The following is a 12005-nucleotide window of genomic DNA, read 5'->3' as shown; positions in this document are numbered from 1 at the left end:
CACTCACATCTGACACAGATCAGAATGTGTGCCACACGTGTAAACACAAAAATGAGATCTGATTTTTCCTCATCCTTTCTGAGCGCCTTCCAAATGTGGTTTTAAATCAGATATCCAACATCTGGACATCTGACCTACGTCTGACCTAAGTCTAAACATCCCCTTGAAATTCCAAGCCATCACAAAGTAACAAGTTTGCCCACAAAAATAGCTTTTTAATGTCGTATTATGAAGCAGACATGCCTGTGTGTGCTTGTGCTAAAACGCACAGCTTTTTTATTGAGGTGAAAACTATAGTACGTACTATAGTACTAAGTAAGCTGCACAAACACACACACAGAGAAACATTCAGGAGCATAGAAACTGGTTTTCAACCTCTGCCCCGTGAATTTTATAAATAAAACAGCTTCGCTACTGAAAGCTACATTATATTTCTAAGCAATGAGGTGATAACTTTGTAATTAAACTCCCAATTTGCTGCCAACTGAGTTATATAAATAATTCTGGTAACACTTTAGTTTAACTTTAGTTTTAGATACAATTCCCACAATTAACTAGTTGCTTATTAGCATGCATATACTAGGATATTGGCTGTTTATTAGTACTTATAAAGCACATATTAATGCCTTATTCTGCAAGACCATATTCCGCATCCCTTAATCCAACCCAATACCTAAACTTAACAACTACCTTACTAACTATTAATAAACAATAATTATGAGTTTATTGAGGCACAAACCGTCATAGTTAATAGTTAGTAAATAGTGAGAACTGGACCCTAAACTAAAGTGTGACCAAGATCAGATCAATGCATTAAGCCGTGCAGTGCAATAGCATTTCTAATAAGATGCCTACACTAAGACAAAAGAAAGAAATGAGAGTGACAACAGACAACAAAAGATTTAAGAAAACGTCATAATTTCTTTTCACCCACCTTGTGGCAAATCTCGGTCTTGACTTCTTTGAGAGCTCGCTCCGAGAAAACACACCCACAGGTCTGCAAGTAGAAAAACCTCAAAGAAAGACAAAAAGACACCACAATTCAATTCTCATGAAAACAGGAAAACATCAAGAGCAGGTTTGATTTGAGAGTTAAGGAAAAATTAACATGTTTTCCACTTGGTATATAGCTGCTTCAAACTGTAAAGGCGCATCTATAGGGTTTTTCTTAATCACATTTTAAAAGGAAAATCACACTTTTAAATTTTTCAGGTGGGAAAATATCAACCCAAGTGATCTTTTTTTTTTTTTAAGAAACAGCACAATTGGTGTGGGAAGTATGAACCAAATCTTCTACCATATCACAGTAACAGTATAAATCACATTAGTTATTTTAGAAATCTAGAAACAGGGCTGTCATGATACCAATATTTCAGTAGTCAATACCAATACCATGAGATTTTAACATTAGTTAATGCATTAGCTAACATGATCTCACAACGAGAAATCTATATTTTTTTTAAAGCATTTATTATTCTTATACTTACATAAACATACAACTTTTGATTTTAATACAGATACCTAATGCATTAACTAATATTAAACAATTTAACGTATTGTAAATGTGTCAGACTGCAATGATTGAGTTGTGTTGTGGTTGAAGTCAAAAACAGCGAACGAGTTCAACGGATGTGGCCTTACTTGTGTTTTCCATTCATTTCAAGTCCCACCACAGGACAGATGAACATGGCACAGTGCATGTCTTCATAACGGTCCCCTTTAATGTTCCGCCTCTCGCCTTCCCACGCAGGGTTGTCAGTGAGATTCAGCTCCTTCACGTCCTGTGAAACACACCAGGGTTTTTATAGTTAAACTAAAACCATAAATAATTGGTTTACTTGAAATAAAATAAACATTAAATGAAATAAATTATCAAAATATGCAGTAATGTACTGTGAAATAACATGAATATGAAAGTTTGTTAATATTAACAAAGGTTAATAAATGCTGTAAAAAAATATATATAGCTCTTTGTTAGGTCATGTTAGTCAATGCATTAACTAATGTTATAAAATGAGACCTTAACGTAAAGTGGTTCCATAAAAACTAATTAAAGGATTAGTTCACTTTCAAATGAAAATTAGCCCAAGCTTTACTCACACTCAAGCCATCCTAGGTGTTTATGACTTTCTTCTTTCTGATGAACACAATCGGAGATATATTAATAAATATCCTGTCGCATCCAAGCTTTATAATGGCAGTGAGCATTACCAACGAGTATGAGCTGAAGAAAGTGCTTCCATCCACATCCATCTATCATAAACATGTACTCCACATGGCTCCATGAGGTTAATAAAGGTCTTCTGAAGTGTAGCGATGCGTTTGTGTAAAAAAAATCCATATTTAACAAGTTATGAAGTAAAATATCTAGCTTCCACCAGACCGCCTTCCATACTGAAAAACTGAACTGGCGTTGCATCAGTTAAGCATTTTCTGCAAGTTGAATAGTGAAGGTGTAGGATGTAGTGTAAGTTTGAACTGCGAAAGTTTTACACAGGTGGAAGGTAGATATTTTACTTCATAACTTGTTAAATATTTGTTTTTGTTTTTTACACAAACACAGCGCTTCGCTTCAGAAGGCCTTTATTAACCCCCGGAGCCATGTGGAGTATTTTGCTGCGTCCCAATTCACATATTATCCGTCCTAAATAGCATTCAAAAAAAGAATTAGTATGTCCCAAATTGTAGTATGTTGAAATGAGTATTCCAAAGATACCCGGATAGTCTACTTTTGTGCAGATCCGTGCACACTTCTAGCGGCTAATATTGGCCATAACACATTGCGCTGTGGATGAGGATTCGATTAGAACTACAAATACAAATAAAGAGTGTTAAAAAACTACAAACATGATGGATGTGCGAGACCAAAAGTTGAGCAGAGCGGTTAAGATAAAGATTAATAATCAATATAACCTGACGAAAAGATATTTATTAAATGTTGTCCACATTATATTTCATCTGCAACAGCATTGTGAACTTTTATAACGATGCGTTTGGTCATTAACTTTTAAATGCATCATTATGCAAAGATGAGGAGAGTTATTGCATGAAAGATCCGACTGGCAGATAAACAAAGCTTGCATACTCCTCAGCTACACACTCAAAAGTATGTACTTTTTCTTTACAAAAACAGTACACACTTTTAGGATGTAGTATAAGTAGGTGAATTGGGACGCAGCACACGTTTATGATGGATGGATGTGGATGGAAGCACTTTCTTCAGTTCAAACTCGTTGGTCTGGCTCACTGCCATTATAAAGCTTGGATGCGTCAGGATATTTATTAATATATCTCCAACTGTGTTCATCAGAAAGAAGAAAGTCATATACACCTTGGATGGCTTGAGGGTGAGTTAAGCTTGGGCTAATTTTCATGAAAGTGAAAGTGAACTTCTTGAAAGTGAACTAATCCTTTAATCTCAATGTTACTATAATAACACTGAAACACACACACACAGTTGACGGATCATGCAGAGGCGTAACGAATGAGGAAAAGCTTATTTAGACAGTAGTGTATCATCTGTCAGCGTGTACTGACCTTGATGCCACGTATGTGCACCACAACCTCAGTGTTCGGCCTCTCCGCTGATTTATCCAGCAAGTACTCAATGATAGCATCTTTATTATACAGCCTGTTGGAAGACAAATGATTTTACTTAAAAATGTATCATTGCTTGACTGTGTATTAAAGGGGACCTATAATGCCCCATTCACAAGATGTAATATAAGTCACTGGTGTCTCCAGGAAGTAGTTAAAACTTTTAGAATGAAACTGGACGTTTCTGAATGGTTAGTGGATAAATTTATGTAGTTGCTGTAGAGTTGATTCAACGCATCAACTAGCATGTGCCGTCATGTTCATCTTTTGTGTTGAATTGACCCTCGTTTGTGAAACAGTCCGAAGTAAAATGACGGCATGACATCAACACTTCCTCTTCTCTAAAGCAGCCCAACATGGCCTCACCCCCTTTGTTGCGTGATCATAATCAACCACCCTTTAAACAGTATAGTAATAATGTTTTGGCAGGAATATTATGTTTGCATACTAAATAATGAAGAACATTATTTTTATAACAAATATAACAAACAGTAGTTTCCATCATTTTGCACTGATTTAAGGGTCATAAATGAAATTCTGCAGAACGGATTTAAAGGTGCCCTAGAATCAAAAATGTTATTTATCTTGGCATAGTCAAATAACAAGAGTTCAGTACATGGAAAAGACATACATTGAGTTTCAAACCCCATTGTTTCCTCCTTCTTATATAAATCTCATTTGTTTAAAGGACCTCCGAAGAACAGGCGAATCTCAACATAACACCGACTCTTAAGTAACAGTCGGGATCATTAATATGTACACCCCCAATATTTGCATATGCCAGCCCATGTTCAAGGCATTAGACAAGGAAAGGCAGTATTAACGTCTGGATCTGTGCACAGACTAGGTAAGCCAGCAAGAACAACAGCGAAAAATGACAGATGGAGCAATAATAACTGACATGATTCATGATATCATGATATTTTTAGTGATATTTGTAAATTGTCTTTCTAAATGTTTCGTTAGCATGTTGCTAATTTACTGTTAAATGTGGTTAAAGTTACCATCGTTTATTACTGTATTCACGGAGACAAGAGCCGTCGCTATTTTCATTATTAAACACTTGCAGTCTGTATAATTCATAAACAACTTCATTCTTTATAAATTTCTCCAACAGTGTAGCATTAGCCGTTAGCCACAGAGCATAGCCTCAAACTCATTCAGAATCAAACGTAAACATCAAAATAAATACTTTACACACATAATTCGAAGCATGCATACAGCATGCATGACGAACATCTTGTAAAGATCCATTTGAGGGTTATATTAGCTGTGTGAACTTTGTAAATACACTGTAATATAGTCGAGAGCTCGTGTGGCAGGGAGCAGGCGAATTAAAGGGGCGGCGCTGCCAAAATCAGTGCATAGTTAATGATGCCCCAAAATATTATCAGTATTTTGAGCTGAAACTTCACAGACACATTCAGGAGACACCTTAGACTTATATTACATCTTGTGAAAAAGCATTCTTGGGCACCTTTAAATATGGTAAAATATGCCAACCAGATCTGAGAGATCTGCATGTTTATTGGTCGCTAAAAGATGCTTAGTCAAAAAAAATTCAAATTCTATTGAAAACTGCAGAGCTTTTTCGCAAGGATCCATCCACCTGTGGTTACTCAGATCTTATTTCAGATACCACATTTAAACAATGGTTGGTCTTCATGCAAGAATTATGGTAAATCTTTATAACAGAGGTTATGTAAGGTGGAATGTCATTAGCGGTCAAAATAAATCCCAACAAGGTAATCATGACACGAAGCAGAGGGTTTTATTTTGTGGTAATGCTCATCTAATGACTATTCTGTTGTGCACTAATCCTACTTATTACTTGTACATATGAACATTCAACTGGCACAGTATATTTTTAAGAGGATTAGAACAACAACTGCTTCACCTGGCAGTATTTAAACAAATAGTTCACCCAAAAATGAAAATTATCCCATGATTTACTCACCCTGAAGCCATCCTAGGTGTATATGACTATCTTCTTTCAGCCAAACTCAATCTGAGTTATATTAAAGAAATATTCTGGCTCTCCCAAGCTTTATAATTGTAATCCAAACAGCTCCTGTGGGTTCATAAAGGCCTTCTGCATTTTTGTAAGAAAAATATCCATATTTATACCTTTATCGAAGAAATTCTTATACATCTAGGATGGCTTGAGGGTGAGTAAATTATGGGATGATTTTCATTTAAACTAACTAACCATTTAAGCACAAGAAAAGTAAATCATGAACATAAATAAATAACGTACCTGCCCAGCTCACAGGCGACTATGGGCCGCTTCAGCTTCTCCTGACTCAATGCACAGTATTTCCATTTGGCAGCGAGTTCTGCATTTTTATCAACCTGTAAAACAAGTTATCATTTATTAGCAATAATACTACTAGACGTCTGATTTATGAGGACCCTAAATAAAAATACACTAATATTAATGGCACTCACAAAAAAGCCTTAATACATATTCTCTAAATTAATGTTGTAAAGTTTGTGAGTTAAAAAAAACAAATCATGTTTACTGTATTCAGTTCCAAATGGTATATATATTTACATAATACGATAATACTTTAGAAAAAGGTTTCATTTGTTAACATTAGTTAACAGTTAATAATAATTAATTACACAGCATTTATTAATTTTATTTAATCTCAACAAGTACTAATACATTTTAAGATCAAGTTGTACTTGTTAACATTAATTAATGCACTGAAAACGAACATGAATGTTTATATTAAATAACATTAACAAAGGTAAATAAATACTGTAAAAATATACTGCTCATTTTTAGTTCATGTTGGTAAACTAATGTTAACAAATGAGACATTGTAAAGTGTTACAGATAATATTATACTTTAATGTTAAAATATTTAACATTAAATACTCAAATATTTTATTTGTATGAATCTATCTGTGTAAACTGTTACATTTATTTGTGAACCACGTAAGTTAGTATTTATTTGTCTAATCAGTATCTGTATCTTTGAAAGTTTTATTAACGCAAATAAAGAACATTACATTATTTTATTATTAGTATTATTTATGGCGGTACCGTTTCGTTACCATACTCATAACTCAAACGCAATTTATACAATGTATTTAAACGGTACTGTAAGAAATGCCATGGTACTGTGTTAATACTATGGTACTTTGAAATATGTCATGGTACTGACATTAATGTACCATATCAACATCACTTATAAAAACAGTACTATGGTTGTACCATGATGTTTTCAAAGTACTATAGTATGTATGCATATATGTATAAAGAAATTATAAATGTTTAAATACAGTTCACGAGCTATAGTCGTGCTACAAAGCTACATGCTAATTTCATGAGGTAAACAATCGAGCGTTTAAAGCGAGTTATTTTTTACCTTTTCAACCTTTTTCGGTCCTTTAACTAGTTCATGTCTTTTAGGAATAGTTCCGCCGTCGCATCCCATGTTGGAAATAAGATTTAAACAGTTTTATTGAGAGAGTTATATGACTGAAGCTAAAGGGGCAAAACTGTAAACAGCCGAAGAGCTTCAGTGAAGAGCGTCAGCTGTGACTTTTCGTGTGTTTTTAAGATAGCGCCGCTTAGAGGGCGCCTTGAAAATTGCACTTCAGTTACGTGTTGATATAAACACAAACCACGTGATGGCGCTCGATGCTGAGTTTTAACAACAAATCGCATGGCGAGGAAGGAAATGACGTTGAGTTCACAAACTTAAATTAACTATTTCGGATTGAAATATATTCATTGCTTTTTATATGCAACTGATAATGGCATACAAAAATAAAATAGCTTAGGTTTCTTTATCCTTCCTTGTGAAATGGTATAAAACAAAGAGTTACATTCTTGAGGTAAAGTATAGGCCTAATAATTTAAGTAATATAGTTCTTGCTCCAGTTCTTCATTCTGCACAAAACACTACTAAAACTGCTAAAGTTCTGCCTGGCTACTATGGTTATTTGGAATGAAATACTGTAGCATAGTTTTTATGGTTATTTTTGGTACAGTCAGTGATGTTACCATTGTATTTTGATAGTATAGGCCTGAAATTCATGCACTATGGTATTTACAACAAAAAAGTAGCATCATATTGTATTTTGTTCTCTGTACCATGGCTATACCTTGTTCTATGTGTTCTATGCTAAAATGACTATAGAGTTTATAGTATTTCCATAACATCACTGTACTGCCACAGTACCTTTTGTAAGGGAAAGGTGTTATAACAAGCTTGCAAAGTGTGTTTAAAGGATTAGTTCACTTTCAAATTAAAATTTCCTGATAATTTACTCACCCCCATGTCATCCAAGCTGTTCATGTATTTCTTTCTTCGGTCGAAAAGAAATTAAGGTTTTTGATGAAAACATTCCAGGATTTTTCTCCATATAGTGGACTTCAATGGCCTCTAAATGGTTGAAGGTCAAAATTACAGTTTCAGTGCAGCTTCAAAGAGCTCTACACAATCCCAGACGAGAAATAATGGTCTTATCTAGAGAAACCATCACTAATTTTCTAAAAAAATGTATACATTTTAACCATAAATGCTCATCTTGAACTAGCTCTCTTCTTCTTCTCTATTAGAATTCCGGCAGTGTAGACACTGCTAAGTGTATTACTGCCCTCCACAGGTCAAAGTTTGAACTAAATTGTCATATACAATATGCTAGTGCAAGTATATAACAATTAGTTCAAACTTTGACCTGTGGAGGGCAGTAATACACTTAGCAGTGTCTAAACTGCTGGAATTCTAATAGAGAAGAGGAAAAGAGCTAGTTCAAGATGAGCATTTATGGTTAAAACGTATAATTTTAATTATTTTTTTAGAAAATGAGCAATGGTTTCTCTAGATAAGACCATTATTTCTCGTCTGGGATCATGTAGAGCTCTTTGAAGCTGCACTGAAACTGTAATTTTCACCTTCAACCGTTTGGAGGCGACTGAAGTCCACCATATGAAGAAAAGTCCTAGAATGTTTTCATCAAAAACCTTAATTTCTTTTCGACTGAAGAAAGAAAGACATGAACATTTTGGATGACATGGGGGTGAGTAAATTATCAGGAAATTTTCATTTGAAAGTAAACTAATCCTTTAAAGCATGCTAAGTCACCCTATTTCTGGCCCTTTAGCTAACTGATGTCTTTTAGGAATTCTTGACCGACTCTTAATCTGAGGTCACACGAGCGTACGACCATGTTGCAGTTGGATATACAGCATTTTCATGGCAATTCTGACGGTGTGTGGACAATGAATATGAATCGAAATGGTCAGTGACAGGCCACTTAGTCTAATTGTGTAGATGAGAGCTGAAAGTTGTCTTAGGAGAGGAGGTGAGTGCTAATAAAGTCTATTTCCTGTGCCTTCAGGAACGACTGATTGGTTTAACATTGACGTGCACATCAGAGTGACCATTAGTTTGTGCAGCGGTATGTAAAGTACGACTGTGGCTATATAATTTATTACAATGCATGGTGTTAAACCATGAATATGGTTAAGTTGGTGTTAATGCCAATGTGTGCTTATATTATGTGATGTAATAATAATGAATATGAGAATATTCATGGGTAAATATTTCATTTTGGTTGACATTATCAAATAAAGCCCATATAGGCCTAGTTCATCTCCATTATCTATTTGCTCTACCAGTAATTCAGAAATTACGTTATGTGTCTTATTAGATTATGTATGCCTCTCTCATGGCTAAATGTTTTGCAATATTGATTTTCATTAGATCAAGGAGTGCTCTAATCTGTTAGTACACTCTTTCAAATACTTTAAAGTGTCTTTCAACACAGTGGTGCGGATCCATATGCGTTTTCTTGCGCTCTCAAGCTGTAATAAACAAATTCACTCCCTTAGACTCACGTCTGAGCGCGTACTCTTAGAAGTACAGCCATTTATCTGAATTTAATTGCCACTACATTTACCTTTCAAATTGAGTTTAGTTCGAAGTCAACATCAAAACTGACCTCATGCTCTTTCTTATGCATGTTCCTGGTTTTATTGTGCACATTATTCCAAAGGCATTCCAAAACAACAACAACAAACAAAAAATGTATTCAGCAAGGATGCATTAAAAAGTGACAGACATTTAATGTCACACAATATTTCTATTTCAAATGAATGCTGTTCTTTTGAACTTTCTATTCATCAAAGTTGCTTTCAACATTGATAATAATCATAAATGTTTCTTGAGCAGCAAATCAGCATATTAGAATGATTTCTGAAGGATCATGTGACACTGAAGACTGGAGTAATGATGCTGAAAATGCAGCTTTGATCACAGAAATAAATTACATTTTAAAAGATATTCACATAGAGAACAGCTACTTTAGATTGCAATAATATTTAACAATTTTACTCTTTTTACTGTATTTTTTATCAAATAAATGCAGCTGTGGTGAACATAAGAGATTTGTTTTTAGACAAATGTGTCATGAGACTGATCACTCTGCAGAAATGTACAGTTCTTTAGTAGCTTTTAAAAAATGGTCTGTGGTGAAACATCTAATCTTACATTTAAAGTCATTTATGTGCATTATATGTGTATAAAATCAAAGTTCAGGTCTACTTTTGAATTGTTGTCAATAGAGTAAGCTCAGTGTGCACAATGTTAATTCACCAGATAAAATTAAGTTTAGACTACTTAGCTTCTGTAAAAAAAGGTGCACTTGCATTATTATGAATGGGAAAAATTTTATAATATTGTCTTTGAACTTCCATTTTGCCTTTCAAGGGACCTTGCACTGCATCCGATAGGGATGCTTTGCATTCCCAAAGTGTCCCTATCAGATGCAGTGTCTCGTTCCCTTTCTCAGGGAACTATGGTTACATATGTAACCTGAGACGATTTCTATGGCATCGCTGTCTACGAATATTTAGCTGGTGGATTTAATTAGTTAATGAAAATTACTTATTTTGAGTATTGTAATGTTCAAAGCAAATGTCAAAATAGATGTCAGTAGACCGGGAAGATTTTAAAATGAGCAGTTCATTCATAAATATGTAAGATTGCTGTGGAAATACAAATAGGAAGACAAAAGACAACGAGCGCAGCAATGAAAAGGGCCGTAGCTACATAAGGTCTATAGAAACAGTAAGATGTGTGCTTGATCCAGCCTGAAAAATGCTGTTTAGAGTGTTTAGAAACAAAATTTATGAGACAGTTGTTGTTGGATTTCATTGGTGATTTCAAATATGAAATTGAATCGAAAGCTTTGAGTACAGCTTTGGAGAATTTGATGTTTCCCCATTTAAACAGACAGGAGCTGCACTTGCATGGCCGAGAGGCATTTCAAAGATGGCCGCCGAGTGAAATGACTTGTCGTAAAAGGACTTTGTTACTGTCTCATTGAATATCCTGTTTAACATATGTCAAATTATGGAAGTAAAACAGAATTGTGTTTTATATTTATTTTAAAAAGCTGCATCAAAACCTCACGCGAACTCACGTCAAGTAAAACGTGTTTCAAGAGAATCTACACACCCCATTCGTGCGATTGAGACGGTTAGCTTAACCCAAGGTGTAATCAGGTTGAACGGCCGCATGGAGATGAAGCGTGTTTAATTGAACACATCAGGGTTCACAGAGCAGTGAATCAAATGCATTTAGCATGTCTAACTGGCCAGGCATCAGGGTGTTTGTACTGGCTGCGTCCCATCACAACTTGATGAGTCTTCTGCTACTTCAAGCAGGCCAAATTGTGAAACCCAGAGGAATGTTGATTTTTTTTTTTTTTTTTTCATGCTTAAGCAGGAAGCGTACATACCGAAGAAATCTTGGCCGGCAGATACGGTATAGACATCATGCAGTGCATTCGGGGTTAAAATAATAAGCCTCATAGTGCGTTCAGGGAGGGGAAAGCGTATCTTGATTAGGTTTCAAGAGGTAGTCCATCAAAATATCGAGGCCATGTGCATTTCACAGCAGACACTTTGAAAACTAGAGGCTTTCTGCGCCTTATTTCCTCTGAATGCACCTGGATAAGGAAAGTACAGAGCCAATTTGTCAGTTATTATGGCAAATAATTGTGGATTTTTAAAGAGGTCATTAAATAACAGTCACTATAATTTGCTGCAGAAAGCGCTCATTACTACAGGGCTGATACAGACTTCATTTCCTATGAATCACTTATAATTATTATGAGTGGTTTTTGCTAATGTTTATGATTTAAAAATGGACAAACCCCCACAGACTTCCATTAAATACCAGATTATCACGGACATTCTTCACTTTGGCCAGTAAGCAACCAAAAGCACATATAGCAACACACTAAAAACACTGGATTAATTGCAAGAAAAGAGCAGATTAAAGCAAGACAATACAGGTGAATAGGGGAAGTATTTTAACTAGTGTATATATATATATATATATATATATATATATATATATATATATATATATATATATATATAT

General features: G+C 34.8%; 1 protein-coding gene across 1 annotated transcript in view; it reads right to left on the bottom strand.

Annotated features, from left to right (window-relative positions):
- The window catches only part of rtf2 (replication termination factor 2), a 35877-nt gene extending 28733 nt beyond the window's left edge, over nucleotides 1-7144 (bottom strand). The window contains exons 1-5 of the mRNA XM_067372908.1: nucleotides 6975-7144; nucleotides 5855-5949; nucleotides 3538-3631; nucleotides 1642-1781; nucleotides 935-1013 (exon numbers count right to left, since the gene is read on the bottom strand). Coding sequence (XP_067229009.1) covers nucleotides 935-1013; nucleotides 1642-1781; nucleotides 3538-3631; nucleotides 5855-5949; nucleotides 6975-7043 — 477 coding nt within the window. The 5' untranslated portion in view covers nucleotides 7044-7144. The remainder of the gene's footprint in view (nucleotides 1-934; nucleotides 1014-1641; nucleotides 1782-3537; nucleotides 3632-5854; nucleotides 5950-6974) is intronic.
- Between the last annotated feature and the right edge of the window lie 4861 nt (nucleotides 7145-12005).

The sequence above is a fragment of the Chanodichthys erythropterus genome, chromosome 21 (assembly GCF_024489055.1).
Source record: "Chanodichthys erythropterus isolate Z2021 chromosome 21, ASM2448905v1, whole genome shotgun sequence".
NCBI classification, from domain to species: domain Eukaryota; kingdom Metazoa; phylum Chordata; class Actinopteri; order Cypriniformes; family Xenocyprididae; genus Chanodichthys; species Chanodichthys erythropterus.
This window is presented reverse-complemented; position numbering and strand designations above follow the sequence as displayed.